Below are 24392 nucleotides of genomic sequence, written 5' to 3' on the forward strand. Positions count from 1 at the left end.
GCCGCGTAACTTGGTGAACGTGACCGGCAGCAGTGCTGTGTTTTTGTGCGAGGTCTTCGCCTTTCCTATGGCGCTGGTGGAATGGAGGAAAGAGGGAAAGGAGGTTGTTTTGCCTGGAGACGATCCTCACGTTTCTGTGCAGGTTAACAAGTTCAAATTTTATAATTAGATTACACATAAAATCTGTATTGTAGAATAATGTGTAGAAAGCGTATACTACGTTCTCACCCCCCCATCATCCTACACACAGTCCAGAGGAGGACCTCAGAAGTATGAGCTCTCTAGCTGGCTGCAGATCGAGGATGCGACTCGGGCGGATTCGGGGACCTACAGATGCATTGCCAGGAATGACTTGGGTAACGTCTCGGTCACGGCAGTGCTGGGGATCCTGCCACCAGGTAACAGGCTACGGCAGAAACACAGGCTTTACTCTGTATGATCTTCAGCACAAATTTGCGCTCACAGACAAAAACAGAACATGTTCAGTGACACGTGACTGATTTTGTGCCACTGCGAAACAGCAGGCAGACGACAATGTGTGAAATGTGTGAAATGTGGGGGATGTGGTAGCTCAGTGGTTAAGGTTTTTGACTACTGATCAGAAGATCATTGGTTCAAATCCTAGGTTCACTAAGTTGCCACTGCAGGGCCCCTGAGCAAGGCCCTTAGCCCTCAATTGCTCAGGTGTATAAACTGAAATAAAAAAAAAATGTAAATCACTCTGGATTTATTTAAGAGTGTCTGCTAAATGCGGTAAATGTAAAAATGTAAATGTTTGATATAAACACCACAGTGAACATATCCTTATAACCTCACACTCACCGTAAATAACAGATCGATCCACATTGTCTTCTTTCACCCAGGAACAAAATAGATCTCCTCTTCTTCACACAATTTACACTTATGTCTCCAGGGTAAAACTACAAAGCTACAGTTAGACAGAGGGTTTAATTGTGTTTGACCGAGCCTGTTTTCTGTATGCTGTCTGATGATGTAATCAGAATGTAGACGATCCTCATTGTATAATCTCATTCATCTCGATCTCATTAAAGATCACTGAAATCCTTTGGAGATGTTGATCTAAAAAAACCCCAAAAAAACAGTTTTTGTTTTTTTCCCTAGATGAGATGTCTGCCTATTTAGAGGAAAGCATGAAAGAGATGATGGGATATGATCCGATCAGAGACTACGATGGAGAATACTATTGAACCGCTTTAAGCCTGAAATGTACAGCTGAAGAAAAAAAAAAAAAAAGAAGAAGACTTGAGAAACTCTACTTGAATACTTAAACCGTCTCCTGTGTCCATGAGGACATCTGGACCCACGGACACGAAGAACCGAGCGAGAACATGACGCAACCCAGGGACATGAAAGAAACCTACAGGTTACACATTAGACCTCAGAAAGCCAGGGATGTCTGTAGAACCTCCTGGTCAGAGGTTTTAATCCGAAGACGAACGGATGAATATTTCTTTTTGTTTTGCTCTTTACATTTCATTTTGTGATGTAGGCTATAAAACCTAAAACATATCTGCTTCAGAACAGGGAACTCGAGGCACATCCCAGACGCTGTAACTATTTGTCCAGTCTCGGATTTCACGTGTTCTTTAAATACCGAGTCGTAACGTCTCCCTTTCTTAGGTTTATACAGTACATTTTTTCCATATGTGGCATCCCTTCGCTTGTGTACACGGGTGCTAGTTTGATTCCCAGAGGGAGGAGTTTCGTCTACAGCTGGTTTTCTTTAAGAGCTTATGTTTTAGAGCTTGAGCACAGTTTAAACATCTCACGAGTTGCAGTCACTCATTTATAAATCTGAGCCACTATGAACTAAAGACTGATATATTTTATACTTCCTCTATTTAGCCGATAGATGATTATGACCGGTAGCGGATCTTTTTTCTTTGATTTAACCTCAATATAAACCTATTTATTACAGTGTCTATGCTAATGAACATCTCGTTTAGTCTTTCTGTGTAATTATATTTATATAAAGAGGCCATTTTGACAGAGGAATCTTTCACGTTCAGGTTCACACAGTAAACTTTGGCCTTTTTTTATTTTACTATTCTTTAATTTACAATAAAACGTCGTCAAAAAAACTTTGGTTTGGTTTTTATGTCTTTAGGAAAATATTTGATCTGGTAAAGTAATCAGACCGAAGCCGGGATCAGACCGGCCCGCTAGAGTAGATTCGTCAAGTCTTTTTTTTTTGACAAACAGTCGACTACATGCTCGGTCTTTACAGGTGGATAAGATTTCTTCGCTCTTGTACAACACAGAACTCCACTTTTTCCTCTGAGATTCTGATTAGAACCACAGAGTTAACTCTCCTCTATGGAATCAGTTCATTCCCTTCCAGTTTTCTTTAGACTCGTACAGAAAACAGGAGAAGTAATTGGCCGGCTGGACGAGAGCCCAGAAGCAGGAGCAAAGGGGGCTTTCGTATTTTTCTACACTGTCCATTAAAATCCTGCAATGAAAAGACATTACTGGCACGGAGAGCGGTTCAGTCCGACTCTGTGAACACGTTAAAACGAACGGACGTATAAGTAATCAGATCGTGTCCTGCTGCAAACAGCTGAAAATAAAACTAAACAATGTGTGAAAGCAGAATGTAGATTTGCTCCCCATTTTCTGCTTGTTTTGAACGTTCCATGAAAAGACAAACATCTACCACATAAAGTGGTTCTGTAGAACTCAATGCACCACATGGTAGCCATCAGGAGATACCTCCAGATACCTCCAGACTCTCCACTGAACACGTTCGGTCTGAATAAAGACAACCGCCTTCAGACATTTCTTTATGTTGGTTATCTGTGTCTTTTAAAAGGTTTAAGTTTAGGACAAGATGAAATTAAGGGTTAATATTCCGGATTACTCCGAGCCGTAAAATAAGACTTTTAGGAATAAAAGATGGAAAAAAGAGTCGAAGACCTCAAACCTCCTGGGAGGAATGTGCAGACAGTTAGGCTATTGTTTGACCTTAATCTGTAACAGACCGTTTGTATTTATACTGAAACAAACTACAAAGACCAAATGTGGTTACCATTTTAAAGATTAAACAATGTGTGTATGACTTAGAAGAAGAAGCAAGTGCAGATGTTTTGGCTTAGAAAGAACAGATTGTCACCGTTCATGTTTCAATTCACTCATTCATTCATCTTCTACCGCTTATCCGAACTTCTCGGGTCACGGGGAGCCTGTGCCTATCTCAGGCGTCATCGGGCATCGAGGCAGGATACACCCTGGACGGAGTGCCAACCCATCACAGGGCACACACACACACTCTCATTCACTCACACACTATGGACAATTTTCCAGAGATGCCAATCAACCTACCATGCATGTCTTTGGACCGGGGGAGGAAACCGGAGTACCCGGAGGAAACCCCCGAGGCACGGGGAGAACATGCAAACTCCACACACACAAGACTGGAGGCGGGAATCGAACCCCAACCCTGGAGTAAGACCTTTGTCTGCAGACCTTTGCCGAATCCCATCTGGGTCAACTTATAAGGTGTTCTTTAGGAACGGCCAAGCACTTCTGCTCATCATCACCTTCACAATCTGGTGTGAGCCGGATGAAAAAACACTGAAATGGACTTTGAAAAAAAAGCTGAAGGTCTAACAGGTAAAGCTTCAGCTTCACATGATGATTGTGGGTTGGAGGAGCATCTTGTTGCACTTTTAGTTAGCTCTTAAGAAGGCGCACCTAAACTCATGCGATAGCAGTAAGACATGTTATATGGGCCCAGTGGCCTAATGGATAAGGCATCAGCCTTCGGAGCTGAGGATTGTGGGTTCGAGTCCCATCTGGGTCAACTTATAAGGTGTTCAATAACCTTTGCTTTAATCCTGCAGGTCCTGAACGCAAATATTAAGATAACGTCTTGTTTGAAGAAGGCTCAGTTGTTGCTTTCCAGAGTTTTCCACATCTATCTGGACAACAGTGACGGATCGGAGTGAATGCAGATAATAAACTCATGTGATAGCAGTAAAAAAATTATATATGGTTAAAAAAAAAAAGCTTTTTAAGACTTTTGTCTGTAGGCCCAGTGGCCTAATGGATAAGGCATCAGCCTTCGGAGCTGAGGATTGTGGGTTCGAGTCCCATCTGGGTCAACTTATAAGGTGTTCTTTAGAAACTGCCAAGCACTGCTGCTCATCATCACCTTCACAATCTGGTGTGAGCCGGATGAAAAAACACTGAAATGTACTTTGAAAATCAAAGCTGAAGGTCTAACAGGTAAAGCTTCAGCTTCACATGATCAAGTCAAGTTGCTTTTATTGTCATTACAACCATATTTAGCTGTTGCAGTAACAGTGAAATGAGACAACATTTCTCCAGGATCAGGGAGCTACATAACACAAAGACAGGGCTAAGGACATGTAAGTAGTCTTAGCCACATAAAGTGCAACTGTGCAACCTGGTGCAAACAGTGCAGGACAAGACAAACAAGACAGTGCAGGACAAAAGACAGTGCAGACATAAAGTTACAAGACAAACAAGACAGTGCAGACATAAAGTTACAAGACAAACAAGACAGTGCAGGACAAAAGACAGTGCAGACATAAAGTTACAAGACAAACAAGACAGTGCAGGACAAAAGACAGTGCAGACATAAAGTTACAAGACAATACAAAAAGTACAAAAGACAATACACAGTAACAGAAACAGCACCGACCGAACAGTGTAAATACTGAATGTTCAAACAATATTTGGTGCAGTAACATTAGAATGAACACAGTTCCTTAGCAGCAGGTCCTTTGGATAATATATAGAGTTGTGCAAAAAACAGCAAACGACTGAAATATTGTATAGTATGTGTGTAATGGCGGAGATATTGTACAATATGTGCAAAAACAGCTGAAATGTTGGACAGTATGTGCAAAAACAGCAGAAAAGTGTGCAAAACAGTGTGTGTGTTTTGTGAGGGTCTGTGCAGTCCATACAGATGATGTGTGTGTATGTTGTGCTCAGTATAGTGCAGTTCAGTTACTGAGAAGTCTGATGGCTTGTGGGAAGAAGCTGTTACGCAGTCTGGTCGTGAGGGCCCGAATGCTTCGGTACCTTTTTCCAGATAGCAGGAGGGTGAAGAGTGTGTGTGAGGGGTGTGTGGGGTCATCGACAATGCTGTTGGCTTTGCGGATGTAGCATGTGGTGTAAGTGTCCATGATAGAGGGAAGAGAGACCCCAATGATCTTCTCCACTGTCTTCACTATCGGTGATTGTGGGTTGGAGGAGCATCTGGGTGCACTTTTAGTTAGCGCTTAAGAAGGCGCCCCTAAACTCTTGCGATAGCATTAACGTATGATATATGGGCCCAGTGGCCTAATGGATAAGGCATCAGCCTTCGGAGCTGAGGATTGTGGGTTCGAGTCCCATCTGGGTCAACTTATAAGGTGCTCTTTAGGAACTGCTAAGTGCTGCTGCTCATTATCCAGTGTTGTATAAAGTATTAGAAATCAATACTTGCGTAAAAGTACAAGTATCGTACTAGAAAAAGACTTTGGTAGTAAAGACTTACTTTACTCAAGTAAAAGTCTTAAAGTATCTGATATTTACTGTACTTAAGTATCAAAAGTCATTTTCTGATATTTAATGTACTTAAGTATTTGAAGTAAAAGTAAAAAGTAAAATTTCAGTAATTTTCAGTAGGTATAAGATCAGGGGCAGTTCTAGGGTTTCATCTTTAGGGGTTTTATCCCTCAGTGAGAATTTAAAACAAGAAGAGTTTTATATTATATATTATATGACTACATAGTAAGCCAAAAGTTATGGTGTTATTAAATGGCAAAAGTGGACACCAAAATTTTATGCATGATGTAATGATGCCAGTCTTGAATCAGATCAGTTCATGTGTGTGTGTATTCTCTACAAACAGTGTGTCCGATGAATGACGTCATTAATAAACTAATATTCACAAGACAAAGATCAAATCAATAAATGGTATTTTTATTTAGTATTGTATGGTATGTTTGCATTAATATGTTGTTTGTGCTACAACTCTGGTAATAAGAATAGTGACATTTCACTGCTTTTGGTCGCCGTCTTTGCGGCTTTCCGCCGATTAACGTTATAGATAAACGCCCCCAGCTCTGACTGCGCGTGCACGCTGCGCGTACCTGTGCTTCTCCGTACAGCGTGCGGAGCGTAATACAATATAGCAGCAGTGATACACCAAACCTCCCTTATTACAGTCACACTCATTTCTTCTGATTTTATTTTGTAGTAACGAGTAACGAAGACGCTTAGTGGGAATATAACGGAGTAAAAGTTTACATTTTATCTAGAAATGTAGTGGAGTAAAAGTGAAAGTTGTCATAAATTTAATCAGCGAAGTAAAGTACAGATACGTGACATTTCTACTTAAGTCCAGCAACGAAGTATTTGTACTCCGTTACATTACAACACTGGCATTGTCACCTTCACAATCTGGTGTGAGCCGGATGAAAAAACACTGAAAGTCTAACTGAAGGTCTAACAGGTAAAGCTTCAGCTTCACATGATGATTGTGGGTTGGAGGAGCATCTGGGTGCACTTTTAGTTAGCGTTTAAGAAGGCGCCTCTAAACTCATGTGATAGCATTAACGTATGATATATGGGCCCAGTGGCCTAATGGATAAGGCATCAGCCGTCGGAGCTGAGGATTGTGGGTTCGAGTCCCATCTGGGTCAACTTATAAGGTGTTCGATAACCTTTGCTTTAATCCTGCAGGTCCTGAACACTAAATGTTCAAATAACTAGCAAAAAAGCCTGCTGTACAGGGTGTAGTGGTATCTTACACGGTTCTTGTTTCAAGCTGTGGTGTAAAAGGCTTCCTAAATGCTATAACTACTGACTCAATTTGAGCTTCTTAATGGAACCTTCTGTCAAATGTTACAACGTTTTATGTAAAAGTGGTATATGGTTTAAAGCCTTTGTCTGCAGGCCCAGTGGCCTAATGGATAAGGCATCAGCCTTCGGAGCTGAGGATTGTGGGTTCGAGTCCCATCTGGGTCAGCTTATAAGGTGTTCTTTAAGAACTGCCAAGTCTTCTGCTCATCATCACCTTCACAATCTGGTGTGAGCGGATGAAAAAACACTGAAATGGACTTTGAAAATCAAAGCTGAATCTTCAGCTTCACATGATGATTGTGGGTTGGACTTATACGGTGTTCACTTACATTTGCTTTAATTCTGCAAGTCCTGAACACTAAATGTTCAGATAACTAGCAAAACAGCCTGGTGTAGTGTATTATACAAGATTCCTGTTCTTGTGAACGGGGTTTGATTCCCAGCTGGTGCAGGTTTGTCTTCTGCTTCCTTTCAAGCTGTGGTGTAAAATGCTTCCTAAGTGCTGTAACTACTGACTCAATTTGAGCTTCTTAATAGAACTTTCTGTCAAAAGTTACAACATTTTACATTAACATTTACAGCATGTGACAGACCCCTTATCCAGAGCGACGTACATAAGTGCTTAAATCTCTAACATTGACTACATTAACGCTGCTCACTAGGTTACATACTCAAGATACCATGAGTTTAAAACATTGGTTCAAAGTTACAATGAAAAAGTGTTAAAGGTTGTGTGTTTTTTTAAATGCAAAAGATAAGGAAAGAAGTGCTAGTTGAAGTGTTTCCTGAATAAGTAGGTCTTTAACCGCCACTTGAAAATAACCAGTGACTCAGCTGTCGGACCTCTAGGGGAAGTTCATTCTACCACCTTGGTGCAAGAACAGAGAAGAGTCTTGTAGTAAACTCGACTCTTACCCTGAGAGATGGTGGAACCAGTGGAGCAGTGCTGTAGATCTGAGGGTGTGAGGTGCAGTGTGAGGAGTGATGAGGGCTTTTAGGTAAGAGGGAGCTGGTCTGTTTTTGGCTTTACAAGCTGGTGGTCTTACATGTCGAGCTCTAAAAAGCTAGTGGTATAAGTAAGGTAAATTTATCCAAGCTGCCTTTTATTCTTGCATTAAACAGAATGTTTTGGGGAGGTGTTTCTTTAAACGTCTTGTTTGAAAAAGGCTCAATTGTTGCTTTCCAGAGTTTTCCACATCTATCTGGACAGTGGTGACGGATCAGACTGAATGTGGATAATAAACTCATGCGATAGAAGTAAAAAATGATATATGGTTAAAAAAAAAAAGCTTTTTAAGACTTTTGTCCGTAGGCCCAGTGGCCTAATGGATAAGGCATCAGCCTTCGGAGCTGAGGATTGTGGGTTCGAGTCCCATCTGGGTCATCTTATAAGGTGCTCTTTAGGAACTGCTAAGCACTGCTGCTCATTATCCAGTGTTGTATAAAGTATTAGAAAGCAATACTTGCGTAAAAGTACAAGTATCGTACTAGAAAAAGACTTTGGTAGTAAAGACTTACTTTACTCAAGTAAAAGTCTTAAAGTATCTGATATTTACTGTACTTAAGTATCAAAAGTCATTTTCTGATATTTAATGTACTTAAGTATTTGAAGTAAAAGTAAAAAGTAAAATTTCAGTAATTTTCAGTAGGTATAAGAGCAGGGACAGTTCTAGGGTTTCATCTTTAGGGGGTTTTATCCCTCAGTGAGAATTTAAAACAAGAAGAGTTTTATATTATATATTATATGACTACATAGTAAGCCAAAAGTTATGGTGTTATTAAATGGCAAAAGTGGACACCAAAATTTTATGCATGATGTAATGATGCCAGTCTTGAATCAGATCAGTTCATGTGTGTGTGCATTCTCTACAATCAGTGTGTCCGATGAATGACGTCATTAATAAACTAATATTCACAAGACAAAGATCAAATCAATAAATGTTATTTTTATATAGTATTGTATGGTATGTTTGCATTAATATGTTGTTTGTGCTACAACTCTGGTAATAAGAATAGTGACATTTCACTGCTTTTGGTCGCCGTCTTTGCGGCTTTCCGCCGATTAACGTTATAGATAAACGCCCCCAGCTCTGACTGCGCGTGCACGCTGCGCGTACCTGTGCTTCTCCGTACAGCGTGCGGAGCGTAATACAATATAGCAGCAGTGATACACCAAACCTCCCTTATTACAGTCACACTCATTTCTTCTGATTTTATTTTGTAGTAGCGAGTAACGAAGACGCTTAGTGGGAATATAACGGAGTAAAAGTTTACATTTGCTGAGGATTGTGGGTTCGAGTCCCATCTGGGTCATCTTATAAGGTGCTGCTGCTCATTATCACCTTCACAATCTGGTGTGAGCCGGATGAAAAAACACTGAAATGGACTTTGAAAATGAAAGCTGAAGTTCTAACAGGTAAAGCTTCAGCTTCACATGATGATTGTGGGTTGGAGGAGCATCTTGTTGCACTTTTAGTTAGCGCTTAAGAAGGCGCCCCTAAACTCATGCGATAGCAGTAAAGCATGTTGTATGGGCCCAGTGGCCTAATGGATAAGGCATCAGCCTTCGGAGCTGAGGATTGTGGGTTCGAGTCCCATCTGGGTCAACTTATAAGGTGTTCTTTAGGAACTGCCAAGTCTTCTGCTCATCATCACCTTCACAATCTGGTGTGAGCCGGATGAAAAAAGCAGTGAAATGGACTTTGAAAATCAAAGCTGAAGGTCTAACAGGTAAAGCTTCAGCTTCACATGATCAAGTCAAGTCGCTTTTATTGTCATTACAACCATATTTAGCTGTTGCAGTACACAGTGAAATGAGACAACGTTTCTCCAGGATCAGGGAGCTACATAACACAAAGACAGGGCTAAGGACATGTAAGTAGTCTTAGCCACATAAAGTGCAACTGTGCAACCTGGTGCAAACAGTGCAGGACAAGACAAACAAGACAGTGCAGGACAAAAGACAGTGCAGACATAAAGTTACAAGACAAACAAGACAGTGCAGACATAAAGTTACAAGACAAACAAGACAGTGCAGGACAAAAGACAGTGCAGACATAAAGTTACAAGACAATACAAAAAGTACAAAAGACAATAAACAGTGACAGAAACAGCACCGACCGAACAGTGTAAATACTGAATGTTCAAACAATATTTGGTGCAGTAACATTAGAATGAACACAGTTCCTTAGCAGCAGGTCCTTTGGATAATATATAGAGTTGTGCAAAAAACAGCAAACGACTGAAATATTGTATAGTATGTGTGTAATGGCGGAGATATTGTACAATATGTGCAAAAACAGCTGAAATGTTGGACAGTATGTGCAAAAACAGCAGAAAAGTGTGCAAAACAGTGTGTGTGTTTTGTGAGGGTCTGTGCAGTCCATACAGATGATGTGTGTGTATGTTGTGCTCAGTATAGTGCAGTTCAGTTACTGAGAAGTCTGATGGCTTGTGGGAAGAAGCTGTTACGCAGTCTGGTCGTGAGGGCCCGAATGCTTCGGTACCTTTTTCCAGATAGCAGGAGGGTGAAGAGTGTGTGTGAGGGGTGTGTGGGGTCATCGACAATGCTGTTGGCTTTGCGGATGCAGCATGTGGTGTAAGTGTCCATGATAGAGGGAAGAGAGACCCCAATGATCTTCTCCACTGTCTTCACTATCGGTGATTGTGGGTTGGAGGAGCATCTGGGTGCACTTTTAGTTAGCGCTTAAGAAGGCACCCCTAAACTCTTGCGATAGCATTAACGTATGATATATGGGCCCAGTGGCCTAATGGATAAGGCATCAGCCTTCGGAGCTGAGGATTGTGGGTTCGAGTCCCATCTGGGTCAACTTATAAGGTGTTCAATAACCTTTGCTTTAATCCTGCAGGTCCTGAACGCAAATATTAAGATAACGTCTTGTTTGAAGAAGGCTCAGTTGTTGCTTTCCAGAGTTTTCCACATCTATCTGGACAACAGTGACGGATCAGAGTGAATGCAGATAATAAACTCATGTGATAGCAGTAAAAAAATTATATATTGTTAAAAAAAAAAAAGCTTTTTAAGACTTTTGTCTGTAGGCCCAGTGGCCTAATGGATAAGGCATCAGCCTTCGGAGCTGAGCATTGTGGGTTCGAGTCCCATCTGGGTCAACTTATAAGGTGCTCTTTAGGAACTGCTAAGCGCTGCTGCTCATTATCCAGTGTTGTATAAAGTATTAGAAAGCAATACTTGCGTAAAAGTACAAGTATCGTACTAGAAAAAGACTTTGGTAGTAAAGACTTACTTTACTCAAGTAAAAGTCTTAAAGTATCTGATATTTACTGTACTTAAGTATCAAAAGTCATTTTCTGATATTTAATGTACTTAAGTATTTGAAGTAAAAGTAAAAAGTAAAATTTCAGTAATTTTCAGTAGGTATAAGATCAGGGGCAGTTCTAGGGTTTCATCTTTAGGGGTTTTATCCCTCAGTGAGAATTTAAAACAAGAAGAGTTTTATATTATATATTATATGACTACATAGTAAGCCAAAAGTTATGGTGTTATTAAATGGCAAAAGTGGACACCAAAATTTTATGCATGATGTAATGATGCCAGTCTTGAATCAGATCAGTTCATGTGTGTGTGCATTCTCTACAATCAGTGTGTCCGATGAATGACGTCATTAATAAACTAATATTCACAAGACAAAGATCAAATCAATAAATGTTATTTTTATATAGTATTGTATGGTATGTTTGCATTAATATGTTGTTTGTGCTACAACTCTGGTAATAAGAATAGTGACATTTCACTGCTTTTGGTCGCCGTCTTTGCGGCTTTCCGCCGATTAACGTTATAGATAAACGCCCCCAGCTCTGACTGCGCGTGCACGCTGCGCGTACCTGTGCTTCTCCGTACAGCGTGCGGAGCGTAATACAATATAGCAGCAGTGATACACCAAACCTCCCTTATTACAGTCACACACATTTCTTCTGATTTTATTTTGTAGTAACGAGTAACGAAGACGCTTAGTGGGAATATAACGGAGTAAAAGTTTACATTTTATCTAGAAATGTAGTGGAGTAAGTGAAAGTTGTCATAAATTTAAACAGCGAAGTAAAGTACAGATACGTGACATTTCTACTTAAGTACAGTAACGAAGTATTTGTACTCCGTTACATTACAACACTGGCATTGTCACCTTCACAATCTGGTGTGAGCCGGATGAAAAAACACTGAAAGTCTAACTGAAGGTCTAACAGGTAAAGCTTCAGCTTCACATGATGATTGTGGGTTGGAGGAGCATCTGGGTGCACTTTTAGTTAGCGCTTAAGAAGGCGCCTCTAAACTCATGCGATAGCAGTGACACATGATATATGGGCTCAGTGGCCTAATGGATAAGGCATCAGCCTTCGGAGCTGATTATTGTGGGTTCGAGTCCCATCTGGGTCAACTTATAAGGTGTTCGATAACCTTTGCTATAATCCTGAACACTAAATGTTCAAATAACTAGCAAAAAAGCCTGCTGCACAGGGTGTAGTGGTATCTTACACGGTTCTTGTTTCAAGCTGTGGTGTAAAAGGCTTCCTAAGTGCTGTAACTACTGACTCAATTTGAGCTTCTTAATGGAGCCTTCTCTCAAATGTTACAACGTTTTATGTAAAAGTGGTATATGGTTTAAAGCCTTTGTCTGCAGGCCCAGTGGCCTAATGGATAAGGCATCAGCCTTCGGACCTGAGGATTGTGGGTTCAAGTCCCATCTGGGTCAACTTATAATGTGTTCTTCAAGAACTGCCAAGTCTTCTGCTCATCATCACCTTCACAATCTGGTGTGAGCGGATGAAAAAACACTGAAATGGACTTTGAAAATCAAAGCTGAATCTTCAGCTTCACATGATGATTGTGGGTTGGACTTATACGGTGTTCACTTACATTTGCTTTAATTCTGCAAGTCCTGAAAACTAAATGTTCAGATAACTAGCAAAACAGCCTGGTGTAGTGTATTATACAAGATTCCTGTTCTTGTGAACGGGGTTTGATTCCCAGCTGGTGCAGGTTTGTCTTCTGCTTCCTTTCAAGCTGTGGTGTAAAATGCTTCCTAAGTGCTGTAACTACTGACTCAATTTGAGCTTCTTAATAGAACTTTCTGTCAAAAGTTACAACATTTTACATTTACATTTACAGCATGTGACAGACCCCTTATCCAGAGCGACGTACATAAGTGCTTAAATCTCTAACATTGACTACATTAACGCTGCTCACTAGGTTACATACTCAAGATACCATGAGTTTAAAACATTGGTTCAAAGTTACAATGAAAAAGTGTTAAAGGTTGTGTGTTTTTTTTAATGCAAAAGATAAGGAAAGAAGTGCTAGTTGAAGTGTTTCCTGAATAAGTAGGTCTTTAACCGCTTTTGAAAATAACCAGTGACTCAGCTGTCGGACCTCTAGGGGAAGTTCATTCTACCACCTCGGTGCAAGAACAGAGAAGAGTCTTATAGTAAACTTGCCTCTTACCCTGAGAGATGGTGGAACCAGTGGAGCAGTGCTGTAGATCTGAGGGTGTGAGGTGCAGTGTGAGGAGTGATGAGGGCTTTTAGGTAAGAGGGAGCTGGTCTGTTTTTGGCTTTACAAGCTGGTGGTCTTACATGTCGAGCTCTAAAAAGCTAGTGGTATAAGTAAGGTAAATTTATCCAAGCTGCCTTTTATTCTTGCATTAAACAGAATGTTTTGGGGAGGTGTTTCTTTAAACGTCTTGTTTGAAAAAGGTCTAACAGGTTCAGCTTTGCATGATGATTGTGGGTTAGAGGAGCATCTGTGTGCACTTTTAGTTAGCTCTTAAGAAGGTGCCCCTAAACTCATGTGATAGTAGAACATGTTATATGGTATACAACCATATATAGCTGTTGCAGTACACAGTGAAATGAGACAACGTTTCTCCAGGATCAGGGAGCTACATACACAAAGACAGGGCTAAGGACATGTAAGTAGTCTTAGCCACATAAAGTGCAACTGTGCAACCTGGTGCAAACAGTGCAGGACAAGACAAACAAGACAGTGCAGGACAAAAGACAGTGCAGACATAAAGTTACAAGACAATACAAAAAGTACAAAAGACAATAAACAGTGACAGAAACAGCGCCGACCGAACAGTGTAAATACTGAATGTTCAAACAATATTTGGTGCAGTAACATTAGAATGAACACAGTTCCTTAGCAGCAGGTCCTTTGGATAATATATAGAGTTGTGCAAAAAACAGCAAACGACTGAAATATTGTATAGTATGTGTGTAATGGCGGAGATATTGTACAATATGTGCAAAAACAGCTGAAATGTTGGACAGTATGTGCAAAAACAGCAGAAAAGTGTGCAAAACAGTGTGTGTGTTTTGTGAGGGTCTGTGCAGTCTATACAGATGATGTGTGTGTATGTTGTGCTCAGTATAGTGCAGTTCAGTTACTGAGAAGTCTGATGGCTTGTGGGAAGAAGCTGTTACGCAGTCTGGTCGTGAGGGCCCGAATGCTTCGGTACCTTTTTCCAGATAGCAGGAGGGTGAAGAGTGTGTGTGAGGGGTGTGTGGTATCGTGCACAGTGGTGTAGTGGTATCGTGCACAGTGGTGTAGTGGTATCGTGCACAGTGGTGTAGTGGTATCGTGCACAGTGCACAGATCAAGTAAAGCTTCAGCTTCACATTATAATTGTGAGTTGGAGGAGCATCTGTGTATACTTTTAGTTGGCTCTTTAGTGATAGTAAAACATGATATATGGGCCCAGTGGCCTAATGGATAAGGCATCAGCCTTCGGAGCTGAGGATTGTGGGTTCGAGTCCCATCTGGGTCAACTTATAAGGTTTTCAATAACCTTTGATTTAATCCTGCAGGTCCTGAACACTAAATGTTCGGATAACTAGGAAAAGAGCCTGGTGCACAGTGGTGTAGTGTGTCATACAAGATTCCAAGATTCCTGTTGGAGGACATCCGGGTGCACTTATACTTAGCTCTTAAGAAGTTGCAATGAAAAAGTGTCAAAGGTTGTGTTTTGTTTTTTAAATACAAAAGATAAGGAAAGAAGTGCTAGTTGAAGTGTTTCCTGAATAAGTAGGTCTTTAACTGCCACTTGAAAATAACCAGTGACTCAGCTGTCGGACCTCTAGGGAAAGTTCATTCTACCACCTCGGTGCAAGAACAGAGAAGAGTCTTGTAGTAAACTCGACTCTTACCCTGAGAGATGGTGGAACCAGTGGAGCAGTGCTGTAGATCTGAGGGTGTGAGGTGCAGTGTGAGGAGTGATGAGGGCTTTTAGGTAAGAGGGAGCTGGTCTGTTTTTGGCTTTACAAGCTGGTGGTCTTACATGTCGAGCTCTAAAAAGCTAGTGGTATAAGTAAGGTAAATTTATCCAAGCTGCCTTTTATTCTTGCATTAAACAGAATGTTTTAGGGAGGTGTTTCTTTAAACGTCTTGTTTGAAAAAGGCTCAATTGTTGCTTTCCAGAGTTTTCCACATCTATCTGGACAGTGGTGACGGATCAGACTGAATGTGGATAATAAACTCATGCGATAGAAGTAAAAAATGATATATGGTTAAAAAAAAAGGTTTTTCAAGACTTTTGTCTGCAGGCCCAGTGGCCTAATGGATAAGGCATCAGCCTTCGGAGCTGAGGATTGTGGGTTCGAGTCCCATCTGGGTCATCTTATAAGGTGCTGCTGCTCATTATCACCTTCACAATCTGGTGTGAGCCAGATGAAAAAACACTGAAATGGACTTTGAAAATCAAAGCTGAAGGTCTAACAGGTAAAGCTTCAGCTTCACATGATGATTGTGGGTTGGACTTATAAGGTGTTCAATAACCTTTTTTTTAATCCTGCAGGTCCTGAACACTAAATGTTCGGATAACTAATAAAAAACCTGGTGCACAGTGGTGTTTGTGTACCATACGAGATTCGGGTTCGATTCCTGACTGGTGCAGGTTTGTCTTCTGCTTCCTTTCAAGCTGTGGTTGGAGGACATCTGGGTGCACTTCTACCTAGCTCTTAAGAAGGTGTGCCTAAACTCATGAAATAGCAGTGATACATGGGCCCAGTGGACTAATGGATAAGGCTGAGAATTGTGGGTTCGAGTCCCATCTGGGTCATCTTATAAGGTGTTCAATAACTTTACTGGGTGTAAACATTTTTAGCCTTTTTATCTTCTATTCTATTTTACTTGATAGATACAACACAACATTTATCAGACTGTATATATATAATCACACCCCCAGTGTCACCCAGATGAGGATGAGGTTCCCCTTTGAGTCTGGTTCCTCTCAAGGTTCCTTCCTTTGCCATCAAAGGGAGTTTTTCCTCCCCACAGTCACCTCAGACTTGTTCATTGGGGATAAATACATTAATTATTAATCTTTATAATAACCTTTTGTTCTATGTTTATGTTCTGTAAAGCTGCTTTGAGACAACGTCAGTTGTAAAAAATGCCATACAAATAAACTTGTATTGAACTGAATTAAATAGGTAAAACTTATCAGTAAAATGATGAGAACCTGAAAATAAGTAGTGGTTCTTGATCTAAAGCAATTTCTAAAGATCTAGCTAAAAGTTCCCCCAAATGGGATTTGAACCAAAACTACTGAGTGCCAAAGATGGATGCTTTACCCAATTTGGCCAAAAAAATACACGCAGAGTTTTCTGCATCTCTATAGAAGTTTTTCTTATTCATGGAAGCAGACAGAACTTATAATTTAGAACGAACTGTCCATATTTATTTGCCCACATTCACTGCAATCATTTAAAACTGTCCAAAAGTGTTGGACACTGTGAACTATATCATGTGACAGTGTTCATTTTGACTCTGTGAGCATCTGGGTGCACTTTTAGTTAGCTCTTAAGAAGGCACCCCTAAACTCATGTGATAGTAAAACATGATCTATGGGCCCAGTGGCCTAATGGATAAGGCATCAGCCTTCGGAGCTGAGGATTGTGGGTTCGAGTCCCATCTGGGTCAATTATTAGTTCTACTCCACCTTAGTGCTGCATTTGACACTATAGATCACAGCATTCTCCTAGATCACTTACAAAATTGCACAGGTACTCATGGACAGGATTTAAGATGGTTTAGATCCTACCTGTCTGATCGACTCCATTTTGTAGAATTAAATGGTGAATCCTCCAGTTTATTACCAGTTAATTATGGGGTCCCTCAAGGATCAGTTCTAGGACCTCTGCTTTTCTCGATATACATGCTTCCATTAGGGAACATTATTAGAAGACATGGGATTAGTTTCCACTGTTATGCCGACGACACACAGTTATATATCTCATCAAAACCAGATGAAATAGCCACTGTGTCCAAATTAACTCAATGCCTTAGAGAGATAAAAGACTGGATGAGCTGCAACTTTCTATTGTTAAACTCTGAGAAGACAGAAATACTACTTATAGGTCCAAAAACCAGTACACAGAAACTCTCACAATTTAACTTTCACTTAGAGGGATGTACTGTTACTAGTAGCTCGACAGTGAAAGTCCTGGTGTTTATTAGACAGTAACTTTTCTTTTGAAAATCATATCGCCCATACTAGCAAAACTGCCTTCTTCCACCTTAGAAATATAAAATAAAATTATGCACCAATACTTTAGACTTGCACCTTTTTTATGAACACCAGATATGTTAATCCCTCTACACTGCTTCTCTCTTTCTACCCATCCCGAGGCATCCAGACATTGTACCAGCTCCGATCGTCTTCCGTGTAATGAAGATTTTGGACCTCCACTGAGTTGAGGCTGACTCTATGAAAATCCTGAGACATCTACAGATCTACCATCTCCAGTTGGACTCTATGATACCAAGAGGAGATCTGAACTCCATGTGATCTTTACACCAATTCAACACTTGTTTGACTGTATATTTGTAATCACACCCCCAGTTCCACCCATATGAGGATGAGGTTCCCCTTTGAGTCCGGTTCCTCTCAAGGTTTCTTCCTTACCAATTTAAGGGAGTTTTTCCTTGCCACTGCTGCCTGAGTCACCTTAGACTTGCTCATTGGGGATAAATACATACATTAATACATACATACATACATACATACATACATACATACATACATACATACATACATACATACAGTGCCTTGCGAAAGTATTCGGCCCCCTTGAACTTTGCCACATTTCAGGCTTCAAACATAAAGATATAAAACTGTAATTTTTTGTGAATAATCAACAACAAGTGGGACACAATCATGAAGTGGAATGAAATTTATTGGATATTTCTAACTTTTTTAACAAATCAAAAATTGAAAAATTGGGTGTGCAAAATTATTCGGCCCCTTTACTTTCAGTGCAGCAAACTCTCTCCAGCAGTTCAGTGAGGATCTCTGAATGATCCAATGTTGACCTAAATGACTAATGATGATAAATAGAATCCACCTGTGTGTAATCAAGTCTCCGTATAAATGCACCTGCACTGTGATGGTCTCAGAGGTCCGTTTAAAGCCCAGAGAGCATCATGAAGAACAAGGAACACACCAGGCAGGTCCGGGATCCTGTTGTGGAGAAGTTTAAAGCCGGATTTGGATACAAAAAGATTTCCCAAGCTTTAAACATCCCAAGGAGCATTGTGCAATATTGTGTAATATTGAAATGGAAGGAGTATCAGACCACTACAAATCTACCAAGACCTGGCCGTCCCTCTAAACTTTCAGCTCATACAAGGAGAAGACTGATCAGAGATGCAGCCAAGAGGCCCATGATCACTCTGGATGAACTGCAGAGATCTACAGCTGAGGTGGGAGACTCTGTCCATAGGACAACAATCAGTCGTATACTGCACAAATCTGGCCTTTATGGAAGAGTGGCAAGAAGAAAGCCATTTCGTTTAAAGTTTGCCACAAGCCACCTGGGAGACACACCAAACATGTGGAAGAAGGTGCTCTGGTCAGATGAAACCAAAATTGAACTTTTTGGCAACAATGCAAAACGTTATGTTTGGCGTAAAAGAAACACAGCTCATCACCCTGAACACACAATCCCCACTGTCAAACATGGTGGTGGCAGCATCATGGTTTGGGCCTGCTTTTCTTCAGCAGGGACAGGGAAGATGGTTAAAATTGACGGGAAGATGCATGGAGCCAAGCTTAAGCTTCACATGATGATTGTGAGTTGGAGGAGCATCTGGGTGCACTTTTAGTTAGCTCTTAAGAAGGCGCCCCTAAACTCATGCGATAGCAGTAACACATGGTATATGGGCCCAGTGGCCTAATGGATAAGGCATCAGCCTTCGGAGCTGAGGATTGTGGGTTCGAGTCCCATCTGGGTCAACTTATAATGTAAACTCGACTCTTACCCTGAGAGACGGTGGAGCAGTGCTGTAGATCTGAGGGTGTGAGGTGCAGTGTGAGGAGTGATGAGGGCTTTTAGGTAAGAGGGAGCTGGTCTGTTTTTGGCTTTACAAGCTGGTGGTCTTACATGTCGAGCTCTAAAAAGCTAGTGGTATAAGTAAGGTAAATTTATCCAAGCTGCCTTTTATTCTTGCATTAAACAGAATGTTTTGGGGAGGTGTTTCTTTAAACGTCTTGTTTGAAAAAGGCTCAATTGTTGCTTTCCAGAGTTTTCCACATCTATCTGGACAGTGGTGACGGATCAGACTGAATGTGGATAATAAACTCATGCGATAGAAGTAAAAAATGATATATGGTTAAAAAAAAAAAGGTTTTTCAAGACTTTTGTCTGCAGGCCCAGTGGCCTAATGGATAAGGCATCAGCCTTCGGAGCTGAGGATTGTGGGTTCGAGTCCCATCTGGGTCAACTTATAAGGTGTTCTTTAGGAACTGCCAAGCGCTGCTCATTATCACCTTCACAATCTGGTGTGAGCCGAATGAAAAAAACACTGAAATGGACTTTGAAAATCAAAGCTGAAGGTCTAACAGGTAAAGCTTCAGCTTCACATGATGATTGTGGGTTGGACTTATAAGGTGTTCAATAACCTTTTTTTTAATCCTGCAGGTCCTGAACACTAAATGTTCGGATAACTAATAAAAAACCTGGTGCACAGTGGTGTTTGTGTACCATACGAGATTCGGGTTCGATTCCTGACTGGTGCAGGTTTGTCTTCTGCTTCCTTTCAAGCTGTGGTTGGAGGACATCTGGGTGCACTTCTACCTAGCTCTTAAGAAGGTGTGCCTAAACTCATGAAATAGCAGTGATACATGGGCCCAGTGGACTAATGGATAAGGCTCCAGAGTGTTCCACATCTATCTGGACAACGGTGATGGATCAGACTGAATGTGGATAATAAACTCATGCGATAGAAGTAAAAAATGATATATGGTTAAAAAAAAGGTTTTTCAAGACTTTCGTCTGCAGGCCCAGTGGCCTAATGGATAAGGCATCAGCCTTCGGAGCTGAGGATTGTGGGTTCGAGTCCCATCTGGGTCAACTTATAATATTCAATTACCTTTGCTTGTGGTAATTGTGACAGTGTTCATTTTGACTTGGTCTGAACACCTGACATAGCTCTGCTAGATCAAGTCTAGGTGTTAAAATTGTTGTTATTAATTACTTCCATGCACAGAACACTGGGGTGATTTGTTGTGATTTGTTCCTTCTGGGCAATAGTGAAGGACTGGAGTGAAAGTGGAGAAACATTCTGAAAACTTTCCTGATAGATTCTAACACATGCATGAGCAAAAATGCTAAATAAATGGAACAGTTACCTAAAGCGTGAGGCATCAGCCTTCGCTGCTGAAGGTTGTGGGTACAAGGGGTAACGCATGAACCCAATTTTTGGAACCGGACGTGTGCATTGCTTTACGAATTTTGTCTTTTATTGTGCGATTGGCTCGCTCCACCATACCTGATGACTGTGTATGGTAAGGAATGTGGAAATGGCAATTGATCTTTAACTCTTTACACAGAAGCTGAGTGACTTTAGATGTAAATGTAGTTCCCTTGTCAGAATCAATTCCTACAGGGATGCCATATCTAGGTGTATAAAATACCCTGCTGTTTCGTTGGTGACGTAATATGTGGGCGGAGTGATAGACCTGCGCAGACAAGTTCTAACTAGTTCAGTCGCTACGGAAGAGGCGGATTATTGTTTGTTTGGATATGTGCGTCCTTGAGACTGTAAGTTACGTTTATTAATGGTTAAGATACGTTAGGCGACTGTTTATGTGCATTAATAATTCCTATCACATTTATGTTTGTAATAATTTTTGGTCACGTGTCATGATAGCATGAGCATGTTCAAAGGTTAGTTTGCTGTTGCAATCGCTCATACTGGCAGCAAAATATTTAATTCTTTGTATATGTTTGTTGTTAAGCTAAGATATTAGAATTTCGACACACATATATTATTTATAAAGCTTAATCGGACTTATCGCGATTACCTACATTAGATGTTGAAATTATTTCCGGGGTAATAGCGCCATATAGTGGCTAAAGGTGAATAATTTACCTTTCTTGTATATGTTCTATTTCACTGTTTGTTGAATTAGTCTAAATGCATACTTTATTTTACCACTTGTAAATTCCTGTTAAGTGAATTTATTATTTGTTTTATTTCAGAAACCACACATACATATACACACAGAGACAAACACATAAACCCAAATGGAAACTGAACATGATTCAAGTGGATTTTCTAGAATAAATCAGAGCGTTTGAACCATATATGTCGTGGACAATCCATTATTGCATCATCCCATAACCTTCTGATCGAGGTTGAGGACAAGTGTTGACACACAGTCAGTACTCTGGTTTTCCTTCTTAGTACATTAGAAGGGCCTTCTCAGACTGAGCTTATGTGTGGATCTCATGTTGACAGATTACTCACCAAGCTCCCATCATCGTACAGAGATAGCTTAATTGAATATTGTCTGTCAAAGGGCATTCTCCAGAATGGGACTGATAAAATGTATACCCTCCTTGAATTTGCAGAGTGGCTTGAGAGGAAATCACAAGCGCTGCAGATATCCAGGAAAGCAGTTGAACTTTACAGCTCAGAAAGAACTCGCTATGAGAATAGAGAACAGAGAACCCTAAAACCACCTAAGGTACAGTCTACAATTTACTATGGCATGAATCAGACAGCTGAAACTTCAGCTCCGGCAAATGTATGTTCCCAACCGAAGAAGGATCTGACAAAGGTTAAGAAACGGGAAAGCTTTAAACCATACTGTCCCTTCTGTAAATGCCAAATGCATTATCTTAACTCTTGTGCCGAATTTGGTAAACTGACCACATCACAAATAACTACCTGGATAAAGGATAACAACAGATGTTGGAAGTGTGGCAGAGGACATGAGCCTGCTAACTGTACCCTGAAAAGACCCTGTACCCTCTGTAGTGAACAGCATTTAACGGTTCTCCACAAAACAGCAGTCACTATCAACAAGAGCATTCTTACTATGAATACGGTACCCAGAACAGTTTACCTTGATCATGTGACTCACTCTGGCAGAGTTATGTTGAAAGTGGTTCCCGTCAGACTCCATAATAATGGAAGAACACTGGATACATATGCGATCCTTGACGATGGTTCTGAGAGGACTATAATTCTCCCCACAGCAGTGAATTACCTTGAGCTGGAAACCGTGGTCGAATCATCAGCTCTTAGGACCGTTAGACAGGAAGTAGTCGAGATTCAAGGCGCATCAGTTTCATTTGAACTGTCTACACCTGTCGATCCTAGCATTCGGCATAAAATACACACAGCATTTATTGCTCAGGAGCTGAACTTAGCCAAACATTCCTGCCCCGTGGATAGGTTGAAAGCAAAATTCAAACATCTCAAGGATATTCCCCTTACTGCTTACAAGGATGTTCAGCCACTGCTGTTGATCGGTTCTGATTACCCCAAACTCATCATACCAATAGCTCCAGTCTGTATGGGCTCACTAGGCAGTCCTGTAGCTGTTAATACAAATTTGGGTTGGGCTATTCAAGGACCAGCAACCTTTCTGGATCAGTCATCTGACTTCACCTGTTTGAAGACCTCCCTGTTCTGCTCTCCCACACAAGATCTATACCAACACGTGGAAAAGTTATGGCAGGTAGATGTACTTCCCTTCCAAACGGTGAAAGACTGTACACGTTCCAAGCAGGATAAGGACGCTCTTAAAGTGCTGGAAACAAAGACCTAAAGAGTAGATGTAGATGGGGTATACCGTTATGCAACACCTCTTCTCCGCCTGAAGGATGCAAAGGTCTTAAATACTGGCCCAGAATCAGTTATGGCCCTCCTACGAGCCACAGAACGCCGATTGCAACAAAATATAGAATTGGCCGAAGTTTATAATAATGAAATCCAAAAACTGAAGAATGCAGGATATGCAGTGAAGCTCACTCCTGAAGAGGCTAAAGGTACAAATGAGTCATGGTTCATTCCACATCATCTTGTACATCACAACGGGAAATCCAGAGTTGTGTTCAACTGCTCTTATCAGTATCAGCAAGTTTCACTGAACGATCAGCTACTTCCAGGACCTACATTAGGTCCATCTTTGCTGGGTGTTCTCCTCAGATTCAGACAGTATCCGGTAGCCATCAGTGGTGACATCTGAGCAATGTTCCACCAGGTTCGTCTCCTACCAGAAGGTCATCCGTTGCTTCGGTTCTTGTGGAGAAATCTGGAAAGAGAGAGGAGCCCTGACATTTATGAGTGGCGCGTCCTACCATTTGGAACTACATGTAGCCCATGTTGTGCCATATACGCCCTCCAGCGTCATGTCATAGATCATCACGAAACCAACGAAGAGGTAGTGGACTCAGTATTACACTCCTTTTATGTAGATAACTGCTTGCAGTCTCTTCCCACAAAGGACCAAGCCAAGCGACTTGTTGACAAAATGAGACAGTTACTATCAAACGGTGGATTTGAAATCAGACAGTGGGCCAGTAATTACCCAGAAGTAATTGAACACCTACCCACTGAGGCACGGTCCGAAAACTGCGAACTACGGCTGACTGAGCACAAAACCGACCATCAAGAGTCTACCCTTGGGCTCTCTTGGCATTGCATATCTGATAGTCTGAGTTACAAAAGTAAAGAATTATCACCCGAGGAGCCCACCATGCGCAATATATACAGAGTACTAGCCTCCCAATATGACCCTCTTGGTTATATTTTGCCTTATACCACCCGGGCTAAAATCTTAGTACAAGCTCTGTGGAACAAGAAAAGAGGCTGAGATGATATCATTGAAGAAGAAATGCTAAAAAAATGGCAAGATTGGACTAGTGAGCTCCAGGTTCTGCCCAAAATAAGCATGCCAAGGTGCTACTTCCCTCTCTGTCCAAATACAGATCGTGGCACGGTTGAGTTGCATGTGTTTTGTGATGCATCTGAACGCGCATATGGTTCACTCGCGTACCTACGTCTGCAACTTGAGAAAGAAGTTCAAGTCTCCTTTGTAATGGCTAGGTCCCGTGTGGCCCCTAAGAGGCAGTTATCAATACCACGATTAGAACTGTGTGCTGCTTTAACTGGTGCCCAGCTAGCTAAACTCCTCCTAACTGAACTTTCCATACCCATACAGATCCCTGTTCTATGGACAGACTCTACAACAGTCCTTACTTGGATCAAATCAGAATCCTGTCAT

The 24392-nt window shown here is 41.1% G+C and overlaps 1 protein-coding gene, 1 long non-coding RNA gene and 17 other non-coding genes across 21 annotated transcripts in view; 18 read left to right on the top strand and 1 right to left on the bottom strand.

Moving 5' to 3' along the window:
- The window catches only part of kazald3 (Kazal-type serine peptidase inhibitor domain 3), an 8099-nt gene extending 6845 nt beyond the window's left edge, over window positions 1-1254 (top strand). The window contains exons 3-5 of the mRNA XM_027168257.2: window positions 1-142; window positions 251-398; window positions 1123-1254. The exon at window positions 1-142 is cut by the window's left edge and continues 19 nt beyond it. Coding sequence (XP_027024058.2) covers window positions 1-142; window positions 251-398; window positions 1123-1208 — 376 coding nt within the window. The 3' untranslated portion in view covers window positions 1209-1254. The remainder of the gene's footprint in view (window positions 143-250; window positions 399-1122) is intronic.
- LOC113656820 overlaps window positions 1-24392 on the bottom strand; it is a 36862-nt gene that overhangs the window by 51 nt on the left and 12419 nt on the right. For 2 of the 3 annotated variants that reach the window (XR_007137712.1, XR_003444008.2), the window contains exons 2-3: window positions 229-406; window positions 1-134 (exon numbers count right to left, since the gene is read on the bottom strand). The exon at window positions 1-134 is cut by the window's left edge and continues 51 nt beyond it. This is a non-coding gene — a long non-coding RNA (uncharacterized LOC113656820). Of the gene's footprint in view, window positions 135-228; window positions 407-822; window positions 1130-24392 lie in introns of those variants that run through there. The other variant, XR_007137713.1, reaches the window with a different exon arrangement.
- trnar-ucg lies at window positions 3751-3823 on the top strand. Its single transcript has one exon. It is a non-coding gene; the product is annotated as a tRNA-Arg (tRNA).
- On the top strand, window positions 4052-4124 carry trnar-ucg. The gene has a single exon. It is a non-coding gene; the product is annotated as a tRNA-Arg (tRNA).
- trnar-ucg lies at window positions 5324-5396 on the top strand. Its single transcript has one exon. It is a non-coding gene; the product is annotated as a tRNA-Arg (tRNA).
- trnar-ucg lies at window positions 6608-6680 on the top strand. Its single transcript has one exon. It is a non-coding gene; the product is annotated as a tRNA-Arg (tRNA).
- Window positions 6933-7005, top strand: trnar-ucg. Its single transcript has one exon. It is a non-coding gene; the product is annotated as a tRNA-Arg (tRNA).
- Window positions 8152-8224, top strand: trnar-ucg. Its single transcript has one exon. It is a non-coding gene; the product is annotated as a tRNA-Arg (tRNA).
- Window positions 9374-9446, top strand: trnar-ucg. Its single transcript has one exon. It is a non-coding gene; the product is annotated as a tRNA-Arg (tRNA).
- trnar-ucg lies at window positions 10597-10669 on the top strand. Its single transcript has one exon. It is a non-coding gene; the product is annotated as a tRNA-Arg (tRNA).
- trnar-ucg lies at window positions 10899-10971 on the top strand. Its single transcript has one exon. It is a non-coding gene; the product is annotated as a tRNA-Arg (tRNA).
- trnar-ucg lies at window positions 12181-12253 on the top strand. Its single transcript has one exon. It is a non-coding gene; the product is annotated as a tRNA-Arg (tRNA).
- trnar-ucg lies at window positions 12497-12569 on the top strand. The gene has a single exon. It is a non-coding gene; the product is annotated as a tRNA-Arg (tRNA).
- On the top strand, window positions 14570-14642 carry trnar-ucg. Its single transcript has one exon. It is a non-coding gene; the product is annotated as a tRNA-Arg (tRNA).
- On the top strand, window positions 15417-15489 carry trnar-ucg. Its single transcript has one exon. It is a non-coding gene; the product is annotated as a tRNA-Arg (tRNA).
- trnar-ucg lies at window positions 16723-16795 on the top strand. The gene has a single exon. It is a non-coding gene; the product is annotated as a tRNA-Arg (tRNA).
- trnar-ucg lies at window positions 19037-19109 on the top strand. The gene has a single exon. It is a non-coding gene; the product is annotated as a tRNA-Arg (tRNA).
- trnar-ucg lies at window positions 19524-19596 on the top strand. Its single transcript has one exon. It is a non-coding gene; the product is annotated as a tRNA-Arg (tRNA).
- Window positions 20154-20226, top strand: trnar-ucg. The gene has a single exon. It is a non-coding gene; the product is annotated as a tRNA-Arg (tRNA).

Source organism: Tachysurus fulvidraco, chromosome 14 (genome assembly GCF_022655615.1).
Source record: "Tachysurus fulvidraco isolate hzauxx_2018 chromosome 14, HZAU_PFXX_2.0, whole genome shotgun sequence".
Taxonomy (NCBI): Eukaryota; Metazoa; Chordata; class Actinopteri; order Siluriformes; family Bagridae; genus Tachysurus; species Tachysurus fulvidraco.